This window comes from Hylobates moloch, unplaced genomic scaffold, assembly GCF_009828535.3.
Source record: "Hylobates moloch isolate HMO894 unplaced genomic scaffold, HMol_V3 SCAFFOLD_18, whole genome shotgun sequence".
NCBI classification, from domain to species: Eukaryota; Metazoa; Chordata; class Mammalia; order Primates; family Hylobatidae; genus Hylobates; species Hylobates moloch.
The window spans coordinates 48,156,032-48,182,083 of NW_026652293.1; the positions used below are offsets into that span (position 1 = coordinate 48,156,032).

The 26,052-nt window shown below is 41.1% G+C and overlaps 1 protein-coding gene across 1 annotated transcript in view; it reads right to left on the reverse strand.

Moving 5' to 3' along the window:
- Nucleotides 1-26,052, reverse strand: part of PTPN14 (protein tyrosine phosphatase non-receptor type 14) — a 203,850-nt gene that overhangs the window by 95,711 nt on the left and 82,087 nt on the right. Inside the window, exons 2-3 of the mRNA XM_032136421.2 lie at nucleotides 20,625-20,952; nucleotides 8,952-9,121 (exon numbers count right to left, since the gene is read on the reverse strand). Coding sequence (XP_031992312.1) covers nucleotides 8,952-9,121; nucleotides 20,625-20,798 — 344 coding nt within the window. The 5' untranslated portion in view covers nucleotides 20,799-20,952. The remainder of the gene's footprint in view (nucleotides 1-8,951; nucleotides 9,122-20,624; nucleotides 20,953-26,052) is intronic.

Below are 26,052 nucleotides of genomic sequence, written 5' to 3' on the forward strand. Positions count from 1 at the left end.
ATTTATTTTACTATTTGTTTTCCCTAAAGGGAAAGAATATCAGAGAAACAGCTAGGTTATGTTTACCGCTAAATTAACTTTATCGTATTTGTCTATACTTCACTGTTCTAGTAGCAGTAGGTTGCCTCAATAGCTAACTACCTAACTGCATATCTTTCTTTCTTTTTTTTTTTTTCTCTTTGAGATGGAGTTTCACTCTTGTTGCCCAGACTGGAGTGCTATGGTGTGATCTCGGCTCACCACAACCTCTTGCTCCCTGGTTCAAGCGATTCTCCCGCCTCAGCCTCCCAAGTAGCTGGGATTACAGGTATGCACCACCACACCCAGCTACTTTTGTATTTTTAGTAGAGACAGGGTTTCTCCACATTGGTCAGACTGTCCTGGAACTCCCGACCTCAGGTGATCCACCCGCCTCAGCCTCCCAAAGTGCTGGGATTACAGGTGTGAACCAACGCGCCCAGCCTAACTGCATATCTTTCACACCATCATCTTTTTCTTAAGAGCAAAGAAAGAAACAAGAAGCAACTTCATGTATTTGGACAACTTGTACTATGAAGTCGGCATCTACTGTATAGTCTTGATTTAATTAAGAAAAGTATAAACTTTCTTAAAAGTCATCTTCTTCACAGTAAAACATAAGAAAAACCTAGTTGAGGATCAAGACAAGCTAATCCAATCAGCTTTCCTAAAAGAAATCAAATTGACTTTACACCACCTCCCCAATTCTTGCCAGGATTTCCCAGTGCCTCAGATCCAGAAGCAGAAATGGTTACCAGTGCTACATTTCTATTTTCTTATTTGCAAAGACAGTGAAAATTCTAGTTTTGTTCCCCTGAGGGTTTATTAAATTTACTTTGTCTCTTTGATCACACCCATAACTGTAGATTCAAATCAGTAAATCCACCGATACTTAAGAATAAATCGCAAGATAACAACAAAACAAGCAGAGGGGAATGAACAGAGATGCATGTATGAGGCACAGGAGGCTTGTCCTGGGAAGGGCTGGTTACTTAATCTGCAGAGTCTAGTGCAAAGTGAAAATGCAGGGTCCACTGTTCAAAAACCAAAAACTTCAGGACGGCAACAGCAGAGCACTAAACCGACTACAGGGCACTTCTGAGCATGGGGTACTGTGCAACTAACTGCACAGGTCACAGACCCATGAAGCTGGTCCTGGTCCCAGGAGACATTTGCCCTGGGTTTCACCAAAGCAGTGGCATAGCCTTCTCCTGGAAGTAAATAGGGTCAGCAATGTAGACTTCAAAGACAAATTCAAATAAACGACTAGTAAATCAAATACATGGAAATGAAATAAAAGCTGCTTGGAGATACAGCTCTGTGGTGGGAGTGGGAGTGGGAGTGGGAGGGAGGTAGGGAGGTGGGGAGTTGAGACCTGTTCGTTATTACATTCCCACTAACTAGCAAAGTGTCTAACACAGAATAGGTACTTAATAAAGGTTGAAATAAAAAACAATGCAAATGACAATCAACTTATCTCATTTTGGGAAGGTAATTCTTCTTCCCTCCAAGGTTGCACTGTTTATTACAGACAGCCATCTTCTCTCATCACATTGTACATTACATTAACCACACAGAATGTTTGAGATTAGATCCCAATATCAACTGCACCTTAAAATATCTAAAATATCTGGCAGAAATAATTCCATTCTCTATAACCAACATAAAGAGAACAATTTCCCATTCACTAGCGGGAGCTGGCCAGGAGGAGAATTTGCTATTCTCAGCAAATTATATTATCCACAGGGAATTCATGCTGAATCTTAAGACTTGAAGGGAGTCCCTATATCCCAGCCCACGGGTAGACTTTAAATATCCATTAAAATGACATTTCAAAATAATAAAAGAACTAAAAGAACTGGAGGAACAAAATAAAGGGTGTTGTAAAAGGAAATGGAAATATTACCATAATTAGAGCTTTTAAAACAGACACTTTAAACACTGGTTGAACACTAACTTGTTTACAACAGCACACAAGGCAGATTGCAGGAGTCTAAGGGGGAAAAGTATTGGTATTTATAAGAAAGAAAATGTGAAGAAAGCTACTGTAAGGTCACTTCCTGAAACCTAGTTTAAGCACACACATGCACACACACACGCACAGACACACAGAGACACACACACACACACACACCAAAACACCATTTTAACCCTTATGAAGATAAACAGCTTCACTTAGTCTGGCTTTCCCATCAATATGCCATGGGCCCAAATGTGTAACTGGAAAAAGGGGACCCCCATCATAGTTTAAAAATGCATTAACCTAACTCCCTTGTCACTCACTTCACACACAGAAATGCACTTACCCTCTTTCTGGTACCTAAACAGCACAGCTTTAAATGTGGGCATTTATTCTCAGTTGGTTGAAAGACAACTTGTCCACTTGGTTCTTCCCAGACAGGAACTATCTTTAACATTTAAGAATGCTCCATGCAAGCCCATGCAGAGATTAAGTATTTTAAAAATCCTCCTGGTGATAACTGCTAGGCAGTTTTACCTGGCTGACTAGAATACCCAGGACTTTGGAAGAACTGGGAGATGTACAATAGATCACTGATCCTAAGAGTAGGGGATACCCATAGCTGCTGAGAAGCACCAAAAACAGACATAGCACTCACCAGATAGAGGGTACTTGGAACAGGTCCTGTGGACCTGATGTCTCTGCCAGATGTATGAGAGTGTACTAAAATCTTCCTTGGCAAATAGAATGACTGTGCTGGCTACAGCAGTAGTTGCACTCTGTCAATTCTGTAGAGTGCTCACCATTAACAGGGTGGACAGCCCCACCCAAACAGGCAGGCTACTAAGATGTCCTGGAAAAGTAGGAAATGTTATCTGACCTCATTAGGACAATTAGAAGCTCCTGTGCACTGTGCAACCATAACATTCAACAGTGAGTAATGCAAAGACAAACATGTTTTGGTTAAAAAAAAAAAAAAAACTACACAAAATTAAAAATTTTAGAAACCATGTATGCACTCAGCAACTTAGAAGTTTGTAGCCTAAATTCACTCTTCAAAAATTAAGTTTTCTTTTAAAAGTTTTCTCCTTAGTATTGAAGAAATTGAAGAGGGAAGAAATTAAAGAGGGACTTCCTTGCTTGAGGAAGACTTGGAAAAACCCCAGACCTAAACTAAAAGCAGTGATCTTGGCCAGCAATTTTCTGGCTTCCCCTTGCTATTATTAAGTATCCTTCTGTTTGAGTAAGAATTTATCCACCTCTCAGAAGCCATCTTTTTTCTTTCCGTGTCCAGAAAAATGCGAAAACCATGTGTTTATAATGAGGCTGTTGCTACGCAAATCATTAAAACACATTACAAAAATCTTTCCTTTGAGTCAGGAGAACATGCTGGGGAAGATGAACTGCTCAAGAGTCCCTTTGCTGGACAGAAAAGCTGGCAAAAAGGAATCTGAGAAGCAAAGCAAAATGGAAAAAATTACAGTGGTCCCATCCCTTGAGTCATTTTAACCAACAGGGGAAAACTAACATTTTCAAAGCCCCAAGGTAATAAATCTTACAGTTTGGAGTGGGGTTAACAAACTCGGTGGTTCTTAATCTCTTTAAATCCTATGGTTTCATGACTCATCCCCCATCTGTCTACTAGAGTGTGTCTTTTTTTTCACTATTTTCTTTTAACACTTCTATAACAATATCAAGGGATTTCTTCTTTTTTCCTTTTATTTGTAGCCCTGTGTGTATTTTCCTTTTAATATATTTTGTTTTCTCATTCAATTAACACCTTAAAGTAGGGCCTGAGTTATCCATTTCTTATCCAACACAATCATAGTGTCTTGGCAGGTTTCCGTCACTTATGAAGGGACTTGCCCCTCAAAAGCCATATCTAGCAGATGAGACACAGTATGTCAAATTAATGTCAAAAAATGCAGTGCTTCCGAATTTTCTAATTTAAACCAATTTGGACTTGATAATTTTAATAAAGCCAATCACTTTATTAAACAATTTGCAATCAATGTCATTCTCAAATTTTTGTTGTGTTGTTCTGAATATACTATTGACCTAAAAATATCCATGGGTGTGATTCTCTGGGGACAATAAATTAAATAAACAGCTTTTAAATATACCTTCCTTTGACTCCTATGTGTCTTGATATATATATGGGTTCATACACACAGAAAAAAAAAAATGGAAAAACCAACCAGAGTATTAATCTAGACTCTTTGTCCTTGTTCAGAGAGAAGAGATGCCTGGTAATGACTAATGCTATAGAATCTGTTCTCAGACAGAAGTAGCCAAACCATTGCAAACATGTGTTGGGTGAAAACAAGTTTGGTTGGCTCCAGACAAAGGCTTATTTTTTCAGCACAGATGGTTGAATGGTTGCCTCCTCCAACGGGTTGCCCGCAAATGAAAGACAGATTTCTATTTCTAATCTATGCAAATATCTTACTCTGCAGGGCATCACAAAGACTAACTGTTTTGTGTCAGACACTGCAGATCCCAGGTGCTCTCAGAGATGCCAAAGCCCATCTCCACCTGAGATGCCTGGTAACTGGGATAACAGCGGATGACTGGAGAGTTAGTCATTAACCCGCTCCTAATGAATGTTGTTGGGGCCTTCTGTGAAACATTCCTCTGGAATCCTGCCCCACCACCACTGCTTCCCCTTGGCTGAGCTGCCTGGAAGGCAGTTTCAATATTCAGTTCGGACCTCAGATGCTGCTAAAACCTCCCAAGAAGGCTGAGATTCCCAAAGGCTCTTAAGGACTGTAGCATTTTTCACCTTGTGTTCAGCACATCTGTCCATCTCCAACACCGCACTGAGAAAACTCAAGCATTTAAAAATGTTATTCTGTCCAAACCAGATCTCCTTTATCATAAGCCTACAACCCATGGCATGTCTTGCTGAATCACACCTGATTGTTGTTGGTGGCCCTCAACCTTCCCAAATATATGTAATTCCTTTTTTCTTTTCTTCCTAACAACTTTTCTTTTATTTCTTACATTTTTTTTTCTCATGTTCCTCCATATTCTCAGCTTAAATCTTTTACTCACTCTGACACCCCTTGGCACATTCCAGTTTTAGGGCCCCTTGGAGGCAATAAAAATTTCTGCAATGCTGCAAACATACACACATACTCACGCACAGACAAAATGTTGCACGCTAATCCAACTCCTAACTTTCAACATTCTTTGCCATAAAGAGTTGGTTAGACCTGAAATCTACATAATTTAGTTCCAGTGCTTAAATCTAAAAATATCTTTCAAAGTTTAAAATTTTTTGTTTAGTTTTTCTGATCAAATGTCAGCAACACAGTTTGCTTCAAAATCCTGTGTTGGAAAACACTTCTTTCCCTCCTTATTAACCTTCATCTGAAATAAACCAGGCTAACTAAGCAAAAAGAAATTCTAAAGAAAAAAGAAAAGTCCTTCCTAAATCCCACAGTTAATAACCACCACAACCAAAACTTTTTACTCTATACCTCCCTCTTTGAAATTTAAATACCTTTTGTTTTAGTCTATGAATGCAAATATTGACAGTCAAACAATGCAGCATTAAGTTTACTTCCTTGGAAAATCTAAAACTGTAAAGAGTTTTAGAGGTTAACTGATTCATTGATTCCTGAGGCTGGGTGAGCGTCAGAAACACCAGAGGAGTACTATTCTTTTTTTTTTTTTTTTTTTTTTTTTTTGAGATGGAATCTCGCTCTGTCGCCCAGGCTGGAGTGCAGTGGCTCTATCTCGGCTCACTGCAAGCTCCACCTCCCGGGTTCACGCCATTCTCCTGCCTCAGCCTCCCGAGTATCTGGGACCACAGGCACCCGCCACCACGCCCGGCTAATTTTTTGTATTTTTAGTAGAGACAGGGTTTCACCGTGTTAGCCAGGATGGTCTCGATCTTCTGACCTCGTGATCCACCCGCCTCGGTCTCCCAAAGTGCTGAGATTACAGGCATGAGCCACCGTGTGTCAGACACTGCCCAGCCTGTTCATTTTAAACAATGACATCCTCTGGATTCTCAGCTCTAGACATTACAACCAGACTTCTGGTACAGCTCTAGAATCATATTTATAATAAGTGCTCCAAGTAACTATGATATAGCAGACCCTGGTCTTTTGAGAATCACTGATCTATTCCAACATCCTACCCAATATGGTGGCTCCCTCTACAGGATACCACATGGGCTACCTGGTCCATGTGACAACATTCACAGAGACCAGTGCTCTCACCCTTTTGTAAGTCTTGTTCCATTTTTAGATGGCTTAGTTATTAGAAACTGTATTCCTACATTGAGCCAAATAGTCAAAGTTCTTTGGCTCCTTGGACTTCACTTACTTAGACCCTAATTTTGTGCTCCAGAGCTGACAAAGAATTCCTCCTCCTACAAGAGTCTGTAAATATCTAAAGGCAGCTACTACTGTGCCCTTGTAAGACTTAATTTTTCTAAGCTTAAACAACCTTTTTCTTTTAACTTCATAAAGCATAACTTCTGAGTCCCTCTTTATTTCAACTGCTCTTTCTCACCAATAGGCCTTACAGGATAGGTCTGTCTAGAGTAACAATACTTCATTTTTCTTACAGACAGAACTTTTTTCGACATGCACTAATTTCTAGCCCATGTTTCACCCTCATCACTCATTATCTTGCACTTAATGGCTGAGAGCCAAGAATCAGCAAGTATTTATTAACTTAATGCTGTGTTCCTAGCACCGTGTAAAGTACTCAAGGAGGATTCAAAACCCAACGGAAATCATCACATTTTGAGGAGTTAATAATTTCTTGTACAGGAAGAACCTGGATATGTGAATCAACTTGAAAACAGGGAACAATGGTATGCAACAGAGTGCTTTAAATGTCTATCACATGAAAGACTGAACACTAGGTTTTTTGGATCAGGCTGTAAGCTAACTCATGGCCTCTGTTTGCAATTATGCCATCTATTTACAATAGCTTTTGATTTAAAAATAAAAATATTTAAAAAAAAGGAAAGAACGAAAGTGAAAAAAATAAGCACTTTGGGAGGCCAAGGTAGAAGGATCACCTGAGGTCAGGAGTTCAAGATCAGCCTGGGAAATACAACAAGACTTCATCTCTACAAAATTAGAAGAAAATTTAGCCAGGTTTGGTGGCACATGCCTGTAGTCCCAGCTACTCAGGAGGCTGACGCAGGAGGATTGCGGAAGCCCAGGAGTTTGTGGCTGCAGTGAACTATGATTGTGCCACTGCACTCCAGTGTAAGCGACAGAGCAAGACTCTGTCTCAAAATAAATAAATAAATAAATAAATAAATAAATAAATAAATAAATAAATAATAAATAAATAAATAAATAAATAAATAAATAAATAAATAAATAAATGCAAGCCAAATTAAAGAAAGCAAGCAGAGGCCAGGCACAGTGGCTCACGCCTGTCATCCTAGCACTTTGGAAGGCCAAGGCGGACAGATCATTTGAGGTCAGGAGTTCGAGACCAGCCTGGCCAACATGGTGATACCCCGTCTCTACTATAAATACAAAAATTAGCCAGCCGTGGTGGCAGGTGCCTATAATCCCAGCCACTTGGGAGGCTGATGCACAAGAATCGCTTGAACCTGGGAGGTGGAAGCTACGGTAAGCCAAGATCATGCCACTGCACTCCAGCCTGGGTGACAGAGCAAGACTCCGTTTCAAATTAAAAAAAAAAAAAAAAAAAAAAGCAAGCAAGCAGATTATTGCCTTAAAATATACTTAAAAATTTCAAGAGCATCCTTATATTAGAAATTTAAAATCTAAAAACTACACAAAAGTCAGGTAGAATACTCTTCCTTCTTCAAAGCACGTCCCCGCATTGCTTCCCAAGCATTCAGAATGACAAGGTCTGGGTAAAAGGCAAAAAGTAAAGGGTTTATGTGATTCCTTTTCCTACCAGAAATATCCATTTGATGAGGAGACTTCCTAGGTATTTTAATGGAAAACTCTTACCAATAAATGAACTATACCAACACCAAAAAAATGCACTTATTCCATTCACTGAACGTGCTTTATGAACTTACGCAAATCCCTCACTTTACAGATGAGAGGGGAAAACATCGTTTCAAAGACAGCACACGGTTTCTCCGAGCTGAAGCAGACACTGAGTAGCTGGGTGGGACCAATACCTGTTTCTCCTCTTCTACTGCTGGCTTCTTGTCTCCTCTTATTTAGTAGGGACAATCATCAAAACTCGCAACATTTTCCTCCTTAACTTTACTCCCACTTTTAGTTACCTTTCCAATCTTCAAATTCGAAGTCTGATACTACATTTTGTTTGGGGATATTTTTAGGAAAAGGGTGGACAAAACAGAATTAGGTTTTTGTTTTTGAGACAGGGTCTCAGTCTGTTGCCCAGGCTGGAGTACAGTGGCATGATCACGGCTCACTGCAGTCTTGAACTTCTGGGCTCAAGTGATCTTCCAACCTCAGTGTCCCGAGGAGCTGGAACTAAAAGCACAAGACACCATGCCTAGCTCGTTTTTATATTTTTTTCTTTTTGTAGAGACAGGGTCTTGCTATGCTGCCCAGGCTTGTCTCGAACTCTTGGCCTCAAGCTCTCCTCCCACCTCAGCTTCCCAAAGTGTTGATATTACAGGTATGAGCCACCACGCCTGGCGAGGTCATTAATTTTTTATTAAATTCTTGCATGCCTATTTTACTTACAGTCTCCGATGAATATTTCCATGCTGCTAGAGACGAAATTCTGCCTGGCTCAGGATCCCTACTGCCTTACCGGCATTACAGAAAACTGCTGGGGTTAGCTACATGGATTCAACCAAAACTCTACAGCTGCAAAGCAATGAGTAAACAACCCCCAACTATTTTACCCTCTCCCCCGCCACACACCCGCACCCACACCCACACACCCACACACCCCTAAATCAACCAGCTCATCTACTTCATTGGAAGCTTCACAGTTAGTCAACACCCTTATATGGCACACAGGGGGAAAATGCACCTACCTTGTGGCCTCTTGCTGAAGCCATGACACATTTGGCACATAGAACATGACTCCAAAGAAAAGCAGAGGCTCATTAGCGAATTTGTCCAGATGTTTCTTCAGAGGTTTCTCCAGCTCCACCCATCGTGCTTGCTGGCTCTTGCTGAGAAACCAAAGGCCAAAGTAGTGCGTCTAGATAAAAGGGTAAAATAGGATCAGTTCGTGCTCACCACAAGCATCCCAAGGCCACACAAGAAACGAGACTCCAGCATGCTGCATCCCACCCTGGGTTCCCCAGCCCATATACAAGATCCAGCTTTGACATCTAACTTTGGGACTAATTAAAAGAAACCACAACCACACAGTACTGTAATGTACATAGAGTATCCAGATGCAGTATCCCTACTCATTACTACTGTTTGTGCTTGTAGATACCAATGCGCCCATGTGAGGTAAGTGGAGTCGCGCAGGGAAGGGACAGTGCTGACTTTTCCCCTGATATCTGAAGACTGCCTTTTCTGTGTGCCTTCTGCATGCTTCATGATCTCACATGGAGCACGCTGGCAAAGACCAACACCACTCTTGCACCTGCTGCAACGTAACTTATTACTCAATTCCTAAGACAAAACTGCCTGCCAACTGAAAGCTTCTGCACTGTAGAATATTTTCATACAGTACCAGATTATAACGGAGAATTTATTCACTCTTTTCGTGTGCTTTAAAAAGTATCATCCTCTTCCACTTTATTATACACGAACTGCAGCAAATCTCTCCCCACATCAAGCTTTGAGAGAGGAAGGATCGCCTCTTCACAGCTGCTGCAGGAGCCCCTGGTGGCTGTTCTTGGCAGATTATGGTGGGATTTGTTAGATGAAAGTGAGATTTTCGCCCTTAGACTCGAAGCCTAAACCAGTTTAGTTTTGAACAACATGCTAAATGATTAAAACAGGTACTTTTATGCACCCAATCCCATCTTTTATATTAATTCATGCTAGGATTTCAGGATTAGCACAACAATCACCAAAAAATAGATCATTGCTTTTGAAGATTCTTTTACATTTCAATTATAGCCTAGAATGGTTTACAGCACACCTGGAAATCTGCCTTCAAAAGAATGTTTTCATTACAATGTTTAATTTCCAAAGGCATTCTTATGCCGATGTTCCCACTCCAGCTGGCTGCCCCCCCAACATTACCACATATCAATCCCTGCCACGACCCCACCAAATCTCTCATGAGACTTTGACTCTGACTTTACTAGAAAAGCAGACGTGCCCTTGCCGACATAAAGCTGCAGACCCAGATGCTTTAAATATATTTTACATGGATTTACTTTGAGATGGGGGTAATGATTTGATCAGCTTTCCCCCATGATGTTCCAAAGGACAAGTTCACATCAGAAATCTATGCATTTCTTGAGCAACAAAATGCCAACCAGAGCCAAGGTTATATTCCTATCAACTTAGACAAACTTACTTGGATGAATTCTGACCCTATTATTCATTTCCTATCTCCAATAAGTCCATTAGTTGTTTCAACCTGAGTGATGACATAGAGGAAATGAAATGTGGCTGAATAGAAAGAAAACAGACTTTGAAGTCAGTCCATCTCCCATCTTTTGCACTCACTGTCTCAGTAACTTTACATAAGTCATTGAGCCTTCTAGACGCTCAGAGTTTTCTCCTCTATAAGATGGGGATGATGGTTACAACTTTTGCCCACAGGCTCTGAGAGGTGTAAATGAGATAATGCCTGTCGATCACCTGCATGGCACATGGTAAGTAACTAGTTCATAAGTGGTACCTTCTATTGCTGCTGCGGCTGCACAACTACTACTCCTGTTACCACGTTACCACCACCACCACCATCACCATCATCATCAGTAAATGAAAGCAGGTAAACCTCATGAATGTTTTTCATCAGCACTACTGACATCTCTGTGAACCAGAGAATTAGGAAACAGAGGTTATCTAGGAGTCAATGAGAAAAAGCAGGCAAAGATAGAAGCTGGAACATCTACAAATAACATAAATATTTAAAAGATGTAAGGAAAAAAATCACAAAGCTATACCTCCACTAAGAGTTTGAGGATCTCATGATAGATGATAATGGGACACTGGAGCATCACTCTGATGCTGTCCTCTGAGATCTATGATGTAGGCTTAAGCTAACCTTAACATGAAGTCATTTGGGTATTCAATTTAAGAAATTTATCTGAAAAGGGTTCAAAGTAGTTCTGCATTATACTGAATTCCTGTATGGAACACAGGGCTGCATGAGGGTATTCCACGGTATTTTGGATGCCTAGGAGTGAGGAGTCTCCATATAATAAATAATGTAATGTACGTAATTAACGTGCTATGCAGCAATTATTAAAGTTGGAAAAGAGCCCTTTTATAAGCATGAGTGGAGAAACAGAGGGCAAGCTTCACAATTGCTTAACAGGCTAAGCATGATTTATCATCTTTCACTAAAAGTAGTTTTGACATTTGGGAGATATTTTTATGGTCCACACTTTATTCAAATTAGTAATATTCAAATTATAGAGGGCCACAGTAACTGCATAAATGTTCTACAATCGATTTTAAAAAACGGTTAAAATTTTTATTGCTTATATGCCTTGAAAGCTATTTTAAATTTCCTTTTCTCATTCTCATCCATCCAGATCATTAAACCAGACCTGACCTCCACCCCAGAAAACCCTCAGAGAAAGAATATTCCATGGAGTATACACACACGAACATGTATGTGCACACATACGACACACACAAAATGCACACTACAGCTGCACACACACACACTCATGTGCATACACAAATATGGATATGTTGAGGAGGATGATGAGGTACAAGAGAAATGATAGTAAGGCAATAATCTTGAGCCAGAGCTCTAAATAATAAAGTAAACCACTTCTAATAGAAAAACCTAATTCATGGCATAAATTTATCACTGCTGTTGTACAGCACCTTCCAGAGAACACAATATTTCAGGGTGACTCACCAAGTAATTATCCAGTGAAATAATTACATAACTACTGAAGAAATGGGGTGTCCAGTGCGGGGCAGAATTGGGGGAGGCAGGTAATCTGGAGGACAGAGTTTGTACCTACTCACAGCCAGAATGTCCTCACTTTAGAACTGTCAAATTCAGTTCTCTAGCAGGAAGAAAAGTCCATTTATGAGATCCCCATCCCCACCCTGATTTTTGAAGCTATTCCCAAAGTAACCTTTTCCATTCCCACCCTACTCCTCCCGTTCTTCCTCTAGCTATTTTCCTGCTCTGGAGTAGAAAGACCCCGCCTTGAAAGTACAATACAGCACACGTTTATTCTTCCACGTCTACACAGTGCCTCACAGGAAATGGAATCAGAGCCTAGGCTCTCATTTCAACTAGCATGTGCACCAATCAACTTTCTGTGTATTATCCAAGGAATTACTAATCCTGTCAAGCCCAGCTGAGACCCCACCAGGATGGTTTGTGGTTGACTTGCCAATTTAAACTCTAGCTCAATTTTGAAAGCTGAGCTTAGCTGCTAAACATTGCCACATGGTTGAAGAAAGCATGGTGGATGACTGCAAATAGAAACCACCTTCTCCATGACACCAAGAGGATCCCATCATATTACTTGAGTAAATGCCTGAAATATTTGTTCTGTTTATATCTCAGGCACCAAAAGCAAGCCGGACTCATTTAATCCTCATGATACCTCCTCTGGGTGAGGTATGAATCCCATTTTATTGCTCTAGTTTACTTAAGAAAACTAGAACACACAGCTCTGGTGCCATGAGTTCTGCAATAAGTTTACTGCAATGATGAGAAAAGAAGACAGAAGAGCCAGTCCTCAGAAACAGGAACCACATCTCCGAACCACTTAGAAAAAATGCACTACAATGAAACCAAGTGGGGAAAGCCACACTAAAATGTCATTTTTATCTGAGCAGCTTCCTCATTTATTTGGTTTGGGGTATTGCATTTTAACACAGGAAACATACATTTAAGCATATACTAAAAAATCGGCTAGTTTCTTCAGTGGCAGATTGGTGTGTGGATACTACCGTGTCAAAATGTCCATCTTTTGGTATTATGGAAAGAGTCTAGGGAATAAGGGCCCTTAAACGTAGTTTTGGGGGCAGGGGGCATATGGGAACTCTCTGTACCTCCTGCTCAATCTTGCTGTGCTCTAAAGAAAGAAAATCTATTAAAAAATAGTTTGGTATGGTTTTGATTTGTTTGTTCATTTATTTGTAAAGAGATGGTACAATCCCCTACATTAGCTATTAAAAGGGAAATGTTTTTTGAAGGTTTTGTTTTTCCAGTTTTGTGACAATGGCACAGACTTTAATGCTATTTGTAAGAGGTTTAGATGCAGTCTTGGCAATTACCAAGGATTAAAGCCATAATCTTATCTCAAGCATTTTGAAGAGTTACTCATCCAGAAGCAAAAGTTTAAAATACCTTGCATTAAGTTGTAATAGGTTGCCTATCTTACCCAGTATTTCAGCTGTAAATTAAGAAACAGTGGTGTGCTTCCACGTAAAACATATAAATTACACATTATACAAGCACGAACAGTTTCACTGAGGCATGGAAAATACTTCAAAAGATGACCATAAGCAGACTCTGAAATAGCACTTCATGCAATTACATTCCAACGGCTTTGGAAAATAAGCCACTGTACATCAGTTGGATAACGGTAGAAAAGAACTTGTGTGTAATCAACCTCTACTCTGGGTAGGTCTGAGATTTCTATAACTGACACATCTATAATTAACAACTGCACCCTCTTCATTTTCCTAGCCAATCTCTTTATAAAAGTACAGGAAAGGAAACTGCAGAGTAACACAGACCCAAGAAGCAAGTCCCACAGCCAAGAAAAACCACTCTTCTGAGACTGTCCAACTCACCTAGAATACACAGAAAGATGAAGAGGTACAAGTTAAGACTGGCGAATAGTTCACCTACAATCTCTATACCTAGAAAATGGAGATGCCGGTGCCATTACATTCTAGGACTGATATTAAGCTAATACTGTTCAAGGAACTGAAAGACTTTGCCATTTTAACCCAATATAAGATCACAGTTTCATCTATATCTATATCTATATCTAGAGAGAGAGAGAGAGAGAGAGAGAGAGATTCGCTCTGTCACCCAGGCTGGAGTGCAGTGGTATGTTAATAGCTCACTGCAGCCTTGTTCTCCCGAGCTCAAAGGATCCTCCTGCCTCAGACTCCCAAGTAGCTGGGACTACAGGGCATGCATCACCATGCCTGGCTAATTTTTTATTTTTTTGTAGAGATGGATCTCACTATGTTGCTCAGGCTGGTCTTGAACCCCTGAGCTCATGTGACCCTCCATCTTGGCCTCCCAGTGTTAGGACTATAGTTGTGAGCTACCACGCCTGGCCCCAGTTTCTAATAATTAAAGTCATCTACGAATGGAACAAGCAGACTTACAAGAGGGTGACAGCCCAGTCTCTGGAAGTGTCATGGCAGAGGCCGGATGGCTTGTGTGGTGTCTTGCAAACAAGGCAGCCATATTGAGTGCTTCCTATGCCAGGCAGTGTGATACTGTGGCAACTATGAAAAACTATTTGAATCCTCCCAACAATGTGTAGAGGTGGCTACTATTACCATCTCCATTTTACAGATGAGAAAACTGAGGCACTGGGTACTTCAGTAGCTATTTAAGGTTACATAGCTAGTAAATGGCAGAACCAGGATTCAAACTCAGGCAGTTTGGTCCAAGCTGACATTCCTAGCCACTAAACTCTGCTGTGTTTCCATGTACTTCCTTTTTAAACCATGAGAATTAGTCATAAGGCACCATTGTTTTAGCTCTTTTTCCTTTTTCCCTTAACCTAGGCTAGCTATTTTCAAACTGAGATAGGGCTCCAGATATCCTATCTCCTCTATAAAAGGCCCAGCTCCATTTACACATCCATGTTCCACCAGAGATTTGGAGAAAAGGGTTAAACCCACTGATCCAGACATATTATAATGACATTATCAGAATTCTGATTTTCTGAGCTTCCTATATCTCTGGAATGTCTTTGTTAATAGAGCACCCAAGCAGCAACTTATCCCTGATTTTTTCATCTTTAAAACAACGAAAACACACTTTTCCTAAGCAGTTCATCTCATGACCTCTTGCCAGGTTTACAGTTGTGCCACTGGCATCTCTGTTCCTCCCCTCTGATCCCCACGCTTTTCTTTTTTGTTTTTTTGAAACAGAGTCTCGCTCTGTCACCCAGGCTGCAATGCAGTGGCACGATCTCAATCTCACCTCACTGCAACCTCCACCTCCCAGATTCAAGCAATTCTCCTGCTTCAGCCTCCTGAGTGGCTGGGATTACAGGCATGCACCACCACACCCGGGTAATTTCTGTATTTTTAGTAGAGATGGGGTTTCACTATGTTGGCCAGGCTGGTCTCGAACTCCTGACTTCAGGCGATACGCCCACTTCAGCCTCCCAAAGTGCTGGGATTACAGGCTTGAGCCACTGTGCCCAGCTGATCCCCACTCTTTTCTTTTTTTTTTTTTTTGAGACGGTATCTCACTCTGTCACCAAGCTGGAGTGCAGTGGCGCAATCTTGGTTCACTACAACCTCCAACTCCCCGGTTCAAGCGATTCTCCTGCCTCAGCCTCCCGAATAGCTGGGATTACAGGCATGTGCCACCACACCCAGCTAATTTTTGTATTTTAGTAGGGATGGGGTTTCACCATGTTGGCCAGGATGGACTCGATCTCCTGACCTCGTGATACGCCTGCCTTAGCCTCCCAAAGTGCTGGGATTACAGGCGTGAGCCACCATGCCTGGCCGATCCCCACTCTTTTCTACTACTGAGTTCTTTACCTAACATGCAAGGTAACCATGTCATGCTCCTCCTTGGAGTCCCCTGATGACCTTAAACTTTACAGCAATGTTTTATTCCCCACATAGCTCAAAGGAGTATTTTCTGGAAGGCTAAGATAACTGTGAAACACTTACTGGAACACCGTTTTCTTTCTTTTACTATAGAAGTGAGGAGACAGTGTTTCCCAAAGCATTTTACCATACTCCCTGTTCCCCCACTACACGTCTCTGGGAACTGGAACAGTGGCGTCAGCTGCCAGGGTTTGAACCGGCCTCACAACCTGCCAGCCCAGTGACTGCGGGCAGGTCACCCTATGCTGCAGCCTCCCCATGTGTAAGATAGCAACAGCAAGAGTAGGGACGCATCACAGACTTGTTATGAGAACTACATGAGCCGATACATGGAAACTGCTCAGCAGAGTATATACAATCAAAAGGTGGTAATTATCCTTTGTGACTTATTTTAGAAATACTATCCTACAGATCTAGTTAAAACTCCCTATGCAGACACAGAAAACCCTTCAAAAGCAGACTGCATCCTGCCCCTTCCTCCTCTACCCTCCTTCCCTTCCATGACCCCTTTCATACACACACACACAACACACACACACACATCAGTGCAAACAAACTGAACCTGCCTTTCCCTGAAAATTCCCCTCCACACACACACACACAGATCAGTGCAAGCTGAACTCTGCCTTTCCCTGAAAATTCCCCTCCACACATACAGATCAGTGCAAAGTGAACTCTGCCTTTCCCTGAAAATTCTAACACACACACACACACACACAATCAGTGCAAACTGAACTCTGCCTTTACACACACACACACACACACACACACACACACCAGTGCTAACTGAATTCCGCCTTTCCCTGAAAATTCCATGTTCTTTCCTGTTTCTGTACCGCAGCACAAGCCGTTCCCTTTGCTTTGTTTCTTGTTTGTCCTGTTCTCTAAACTCAAGGAGCAAAGGCCCTATCTGGTTTCTGGGAGCAGGGACCCTATCACATTCAGCTTTCCCAGAGCACGACTGCTGACAATAGGAACCAGGCCTGGATCCTTCTGAATGCCACGTTAAATAGCAGCATATCATACTTGTCCAAACCTATAGAATGTACAACACCAAAAGTAAGCCCTAATGTAAACTTCGGACTCTGGGTGATAATGATGTGTCAATGTAGGTTCAATAATCATAACAAATGTACCACTCGGGGGGTGACGTTGACAGTGGAGGAGGACGTACATGCACAGGGCCAGGAGTGTATGGAAATTCTCTGTACCTTCCTCTCAGTTTTACTGTGAATCTAAAATTGCTCTAAGAAATCAAAGTCTTAAAAATAAAAATAAAGTCTATTAAAAATTATCTAATAAAATTTAGTGGCAAAACAATTAATGTAAATAAAAAATTTAATTAAAAAATTTTAATCTACCATACATCCTTTCCTAATATAAAGCTATTACAAAATTTATGATATACCTAAACTACTTCTAATGGCAAAGCCAAATATCCACCATAATCTAGTTTCCAAGACTTCATAAAGGCTAAACATATTGCCCTGGGCACAGTGTCTCACATCTATAATCCCAGCACTTTGGGAGGCTGAGGTGGGAGGATCGCTTGAGCCCAGGAGTTTGAGACCAGCCTGGGCAATATAGTGAGATCCCATCCGTACAAAAACTTTAAAAATTTGCTGGGCATGGTGGCATGTGCCTGTAGTCTCAGCTACTTGGGAGGCTGAGGTGGGAGGATCACTTGAGCCCAGGAGGTTGAGGCTGTAGTGAGTCATGATCGTACCACTACACTCCAGTCTGGGCAATAGAGCAAGATCCTGTCTCAACTGGAAAAAAAAAAAAAAATTAAATATATTTTGGCTGGGTGTGTGGCTCACACCTATAATCCCAGCACTTTGGGAGACCAAGGCAGGAAGATCACTTGAGCCAGGAGGTGGAGGCTGAATGAGCCATGATCATGCCACTGCCCTCCATCTTGTGCAATAGAGTTAGGCCCCAACACCCCTCCCAAAAAAGACTAACTTTTTTGTTATATCTTAGATTGGTTGTCACCTTCTCCTTTAAAGCAGCATCGGCTCTATTTGAAAAATGACCCAAATACAAATTCAAGGTACGAGGAGCCCAGACCCTGTGTTCACCTCCTCTTACTTCTGCTTTTGGGTGGAGGATGCATTCTTCTTTAAGGTGTGTTTGTGCAAAAGAAGAACAAAGTATCAGATTACTCTATCTGATCCTTTAATTCAGGAGTATCTAGAGGATTGATTCGCAAAAGGGCACAACTTCAATGTTATCTGTCATGGAAGGAAAGCATAAAATTCAAAAAGAAAGTGATTTGGTCGAATGAGGATGCACCCATTAGGACGTGTCAAAATAAAGTCAGTATTAAACGCAAAACCCACCTCAGCAATGGAATGTCAATCACACTACGGCACACACTTGGCAATGCACTGCTTTATTCTTTGTGATAAGGTAGTTGTGGGATGATCCAGGGTTGACTTTTGCCTTCTCACTGAGAAAACCAATAGTCTGTTGAAAGCCATTATTACCATACACATCTCCACACACCCCTCACCATTTGTTATAAACTCTAGCTTGACCTGGTGATTCAGAGGGATGCCTTCTCAGCCCCCAAAATGTTGGCTGCTGTTTCACATCCTTGGATCTTTGATAATCCAGTCCCCCACACTAAAGATGACATGGCCTTCTTTTCTACCTGTTGGACTCATACATATCCTTCAAGTTTTGGTTCAGACTGAAGGCTTTGTTCATCTCCATCAACTCTTTCACTCTCACCAGCAAGACTGCAGTATTCAGTGGGCTAGATTGCACACTGCACAACACTAAGGACAGCCATCGCCTTTTGGGCCTACCCCTGCATTCTATTTTAGCTCGGACCACATTCAATATTAACTGTTTATTTAAAGGCTGGACTCCCCTATTGTTCTGTGCATGCCTTGAAGGTAAAATTGTACCTGATTTATCTTCATTTCACCAAGTTCTAAAAAAGTGCCTGGACGAGATGGTTGTTCAATATTTTCTTTAACAAAAAATGTTTTTTTAGTTGTTTATTAAGACTCTCAAATTTGAACAATTATAAATTATTAAACACAACACTGTACATTTTCCACACAGGAACTCTTTTAATATTTACAACAGCCCTGTGAAGTAAGCATTATTATTCCCATTTTATAGGTAGGAAACCTACGCCTCGAAAGATTCAGTAATTTTTCCATTGTCACCCAGCTAATAAATGACAGAAGAGTAAGCTGAACCCAAGACCAAGATTCCAATGCCTATACTTGTAACCACATGCTACACTGTCCCCCGATGTATATGAGGAATAATTAGTTGCTCTAATTTGAGTGACTGGAAGTACTTAAAAGTAAAAATACTAGTTTTTATAAGAACTTAGACAAGTCTCTTCCCCAACCAGTATTTGTTTTTCCTTTATGCCCATGCATATATGCAAATGTGTGTTTAAATGTGTGTATCCTAATGTGTTACCAACGAGAAAAAGAGAGCCAGCTACCAATCAACAAGATGAGAACACTTCACACATTTATTCTACTGTGGCAGTTACCAAGCTACTAATACGTATATCCATTGTCCAAGACAGTCTCCTGCACAGAAAAATATACCTAAAAGGAATACCTGATCACTGAAACCGAAGTATAAACACCAAGAACAGCAGGAGACAGATGCATTTCAGGTGAAACAGTTTCCCCGAGAAAAACAGCCAGCCTGTGGAAGACGTCTTTAGAAGGGACTTTCAGAGCAGGAAAGGGGAGAGGAAGACCCTCCTGGGCCCCCATTCCTTTGCAAGCAGGTGGAGAAAGGCCACATGCAATCACTTCCAACAGTGATTTCCACCCCTCTTCTGTCATCAAGGTCCTGGGCAATGCTGTCACTTGGACTCTCCAAGAGCCCAGGGACCTAGGACAATTACACACAGCTTCTCCTTGCCCTCAGGAATGTCTCAGCCTCAGGGGCTTGCAGTCATTCAGTACTGGCAACCACTCAACCATACCACCTTCCCCACTGATCAATATGTCACACAGCCCTCAAGACACAGATGCTGAAGTGTGGATTGCTCACAAAAGTCTCTTGTCCTGAATGTCTGTATGACTGAAAAAAGAAGGGCTTGGCTGTCATAAACAATATACTGCTCTGAAAGTCCCTTCTAAAGAGTGATAGCATGACTTTCTAAGTGGTCAGCCCTGCTTTTGCTTAAAAGCCATCTCACAGACAGCGTGAAGGCAACGAGGGCTGTGAGGAATCTTAAAAGGAACAAAACCTCTGTTTTACAGGCTCCCACAAAAAGCCTCACTGGTTATGCTCACTCTAAATGCTTTTTCTCTTTATTTGGTGGGTTGTGTTTTTTTTTAGAGGAAAATATAGAAACAACCAAAAAAAAAAAAAAAGGCAGCTGCATGCATCCGTATGTGGGCGTTTTTTCTCCTTAATGTGCAGCCAGAATGCCAAAATACCAGCTACCCACTCAATTGTTTTAAAGAGAGAAAATGACTTTGGTGGGGAGTCTCTCATTTTCAACTCCCCCAAAACCTCTTCCCCAGCTGAAATAAAAGGAAACCTGCCACGCCACGCAGCTCTAGGCGGTGTTCACATCAGCACAAGTCTCCCCATCCAATGATGGATAAGATCACAGCCGTGCTAAGAATAACAGGATTCTTATAAACACATCGTCGCTTAGGCCAAAAAACATGACAGATGCCAAGAAACAGATGGCTGGTCCCTTTGGTGAGTTCTCCTTCACATACCCAACACGCATGCACGCGCACATGCGCACACAGACACACCCCTCTTACCTCTCGCAGCTCCAGCCTCTGGGCCACAGCCTCCAGGCATTCTTGTCCTGTGCTTTCCACCGACAGTGTGCACTCGATAACATTGCTGTCCAGCAGGCGAATCCGTGTAACAAAGCAGTTCTTGCTCAGGACGTTGTAGCGCCGTGTCCGGCGGAGCTTCAGACCAAAAGGCATGGCTATGTGGTCCTCGGACGCCGCCCTCCTATCCTGGCGCACACGCCCCTGAGATGGCCTTAGCAGTTTCGTGACTGGAAAATTACACTATCACCTGTGCTCCTCCAGGCAGGGAAAAGGGTGTCCATGCCCAGTGTGGCCCTCTGGAAGACAGCTGTAAATGCAAAAGAAACGCCATGGTCATGCTCCAGAAGGGACCTGTCAATGGTACCATATTCCACACACACAGAAGCACACACAGCGCCCCCTCCCGCCAACAGATCAACATTCAAGTTTGATAAGCGGCAAGTTCTGGAGCTCCTAAGTGTCTTGGCAGAGCCCATGCCCTATGCCTTATCTTATAAGGGTGATACAATAAACGCTACTTTACAGTTGAAGAAATGAAGGTTCAAAGAGATTAAAGAATTCATTCACAGGTGCACAGTGTAAATGGCAAAGCCAGAATTTAAACCAATGTCCGTAACTTCAGTTCACATGCTTTTTTCACTATGCAATACTGTCCACTCAAGAAAGTGCTAGGAGGCTGGGCGTGGTGGCTCATGCCTATAATCCCAGCATTTTGGGAGCTTGAGGCGGAAGGGTTACTTAAGCCCAGGAGTCCAAGACCAGCCTGAACAACACAATGAGACCCTGTCTCTACCAAAAAAATAAATAAATAAATAAAAATTAGCCAGGCATGATGGCGTGTGCCTGTAGTCCCAGCTACTTGAGAGGCTGAGATGGGAGGATCTCTTGAGCCTGGGAGGTCAAGGCTGCAGTGACCCATGATCATGGCTGCACTCCAGCTTGGGCAACAGAGTAAGATTCTGTCTCAAATAAAAAAATAAAAATAAATTAAAAAGCCCACTAGGAGTGGAACTTGAACACTGGTGTTTTGTTTTTTAAATTTCTAAATATATTGTCTCATTCCAACTTCATGAACAACCCTATGGTGTCTATTTTACAGATGAAAAAAGTAAGGTTTAATGACTTAAGTGCCTCACTGAATTTAAAATTTGATCTTGTTCCTCCTCACTCTTTGTAACACTGCCTCTTTACATTTATCAACATTATTTACTTTTATTTTCATGTCTTATGTTTTATTATTTACTTAGAATGAATGATAAAGTGGTGGGAATATGCATTTAATATAATCAGCTAGAATATGCATTTAATATAATCAGCTACTTCCTTTTTTTTTTTTTTCGTGAAGACGGAGTCTCACCTTGTTGCCCAGGCTAGAGTGCAGTGGTGCAATCTTGACTCAGTGCAACATCCACCTCCCAGGTTCAAGAGATTCTCCTGCCTCAGCTTCCCAAGTAGCTGGGATTACAGGCACCTGCCACCACACCTGGCTATTTTTTTTTATTTTTATTTCTAGTAGTGACGGGGTTTCACCATATTGGCCAGGCTAGTCTTGAACTCCTGAACTCATGTGATCCACCCGCCTTGGCCTCCCAAAGTACTGGGGTTACAAGCGTGAGCCAACGCACCCGGCCAGCTACTTCCTTTTTTTTTTTTTAATGGAAAGATATGAATTATTCAAAGCACTTAAAAATCACAACTCTTTGTCCTTTTTTTAACAAATATTTAGACAGATGTGTGGAACCGCCCTACCATCATCTTGTTCCTTTACAAAATCTTGATGCAAAAGTCCTGTAACCAAATCACAGATAATTTAATTTACTATTATAGTAACAAGACTGACACCCTGATGTCCCACCAAATGAAAATGATGACATTATTGCCATGGACAACACAAGAATAAAATAACAACAAAAGTGGCCTTATTGCTCCACCCTGAGCCAGCAATCTTGCTGGGAGGCTCATTAAACTTGTCTTTCAAAGAAGCCAGAAATGTCCAGAAAGCTTTTCTGTCCAAATGTTCTGTTCTCCATTAAGCCCAACGGACTATCTCTTGCTCATCTGATTGTTTTGTTAACTTGATTCCCTAACTCAGGCAGATCCACTCAGGATTTACACTCTTCATCCATCTGCCGACATAGGATTACCCCCTGAGCCCCAAGACACTTGGATGTACAAATAGGAATAGCTACTACTTGTAGGAATTCTTAAAGTAATAAATAAAATGGCTTCAATATTTATAAACCACTCCCTGCCGGTACTCATGCCTCATGGAGGTTGTCAGGTTATAACCCTGCAACACAGCAAAACACACTCCTCAGCCTCCCACAGCAGGTCTTTGATACTTGCCGTGGGCACATTCCTTAACATGACAGGTATATGTTTTATGATGGCTTAAAATACATATGCTAGAAACTCTGGCTTGGTAAAATATATTAACATTTCTAAATCACTTTATGTTGGCAGAGTACCATGTTTACCTCTAAGGTAAGCCAATCTGATTTCTTGATAGGTACAGAAAAGAATATGAAATGACCCACCCACCCCCAACCCCAAGAAAAACAGCAGGGGGAAGCCAAAATGCAAATAGACAGCCCTTAGGTGTTTACTACTCATGAATTCCCCTCAACTTATTAAAGCACAGAACACAAGAGGCCAAGATTCAATTCCTGCATTAACCAGAGAGCCTCAAACAGAGAAAAATATTTGCTCTGTGGGTATGAGCCACATTTCTAACTCTGAGCCAGGCACTTTATATTTGGGTGTGTCTCACTGTAAACACCTAGGAAAGAATGTGGCTGGCTTGGTACACATTTATCCCAGCAAAAACAATCTCTACTACATATTCTATGGGACATCATTTGCAATGCATAACTAGTGAAATAAAAAGCAAACTTTAAACAACATGTATAGATGATTGCAATTTTTATGATAAACAAAAACACACAAACAGGAAAGAATGTAAGTTCGGCAAAATTATTATCTCAGAGCTACTTGAAATTAAATAGAATTCTAATCTTACATATTTCTACATTGTTCTAGCATCTTACAGCTACCTTATATTATTTTTGTAAATAAAGATTATTTTAAAGTACATTATCTACTGAAAATGGTGTATCAGGAGCAATGGCTTTATATTCATGGCTAGCAGATAATCTGGTAATATATCTCTTAGAAAATACATATTTTGATTTCTAAAAGACTTTTAAAATCTCCCGTTGACAAAAATACTTGCAAGATACGGTATCAACAACATGTAAGAAAACTGGTCTGATCCTTTTAAAAGTCAATGTCATGAAACAAAAATTGGGCATGGGGAGGGGGAGGCAGTACAAGCTGCTGTAGAATAAAAGAGATTTAGGAATTATGAAAACAAAATGTAGTGTGTGAACCCTGACTAAATCCAGGTGTGAAAAAAAATAGCTGTAAAAGATACAGATAATTAGGGAAGTCTGAAATAGAAAACAGAAATTAAATGATATTAATGTGTTTTTATTAATTTTCTTCAGATTTTGATAGAATTGTGGTTATGTAGGAGAATAGATAGAATTGTGTTAAGAGATGCCAGTGGATATATCAGGGGTAAAAAAGTCATGATGCCTGTAACTTACTTACCAATGGTTTTTTGAAAAACCAACACATGGCCGGGTGCGGTGGCTCACGCTTGTAATCCCAGCACTTTGGGAGGCCGAGGCGGGTGGATCACGAGGTCAGGAGATCGAGACCACGGTGAAACCCTGTCTCTACTAAAAATACAAAAAAATTAGCCGGGCGTGGTGGCGGGCGCCTGTAGTCCCAGCTTCTCGGAGAGTCTGAGGCAAGAGAATGGCGTGAACCCGGGAGGCGGAGCTTGCAGTGAGCCGAGATTGCGCCACTGCACTCCAGTCTGGGCGACAGAGTGACACTCTGTCTCAAAAAAAAAAAAAAAAAAAGAAAGAAAAACCAACACATACGGCTGGGTGCGGTGGCTCACGCCTGTAATCCTAGCACTTTGGGAGGCCAAGGCGGGTGGATCACCTGAGGTCAAGAGTTTGAGACCAGCCTGGCCAACATGGTGAAACCCCGTCTCTACCAAAAATACAAAAATTAGCCAGGCATGGTGGTGTGTGCCTATAATCCCAGCTACTCGGGAGGCTGAGGCAGGAGAATCGCTTGAACCCAGGAGGCAGAGGTTGCAGTGGGCTGAGATGGCGCTATTGCACTCCAGCCTGAGCAACAGAGCAAAAACTCTCAAAAAAAAAAAAAAAAGAAAAGAAAAGAAAAGAAAAACCAACACATACACCATATACACATAAGCACATCTATAAATTCAAAGTTAAAACAAATATACAAAATGTTAACAGTTGTTGAATCTGTGAGTATACAGATACTCTACTGTTCTTTTAGGTTTTCTATATACCTAAAAGTTTTCATAATCAAAAGTTAAAAAGAAGGCAATCCTCAATGCAGGTAGTAAACATGCTCATACTTAGTCACTGCTGAATTTAAATGATGCTGCCTCTTTCTATGGACTTCTCTGATCCTTAATATCACAGGTAATCTTTTCTGTCTGAATTCCCATAGCCATTGATGCTTATTTTAATATACTAATCTAGCTTATGTTAAAAATATCAGCACACTTTGACACTAAACTCCCTCAGAGATAGAAACACATTTTTTTCACCTCTAACACACACATCATTTACCTACATTAAAAGCTCATGACATTTTCACCCAGAATTTGCATAGCCACAGAGCTGCGCTTCTGGAAAGAACTTTCAGGCACTCATTTAAGACATCTCTTACCTTTAGGAAAGGCTACACCTAAATTATACCAGGTAAACAATCTGCTTGACACTAATCTATAATAATAGGATTAGAGAAGGAGATCTCTTAGTCCCTTTCATTCCAACATTTTTATACTCTATGAATTTATCCACTACTTTTAAGCTCTCAAAAAAGCCATTGCACATATGTTAAAATTCCATCTTTTAACCATCCACACAGGCGTGGAGTTCCACTTCAAATATAACTCAGCTCCCTGCTATATTTTATGCCCAATAGGAATACCTCTGCTTTGTCATTAGAGCAGGGAGTAAAATATCCACTATAAAATGAACTTGATGTGAAATCCACTCTAAGCATCTCCTTTCTGTTAAATAGTCTGGCTCCTGGAACCTTTCCAACTTTCCCCATGTGGCTCTCTGGGGCCCCATCACATTCATTTTATCACACATACATTATAAAACCTGGAACTAAATGCCACATGCTCATAGAAAGGTCACAGGTTTAGACACTTTAGATTTTCCTAATAAAAACTGTTTTTCAAGAGATAAAAGTATAGAGCCCTCATTCTATTTACTGTAAGTTTTTTTTTTTTTTTTTTTTTTAAGAGAAAGGTCCATTAAAAATAAAAAGTCAGAGTGAACCC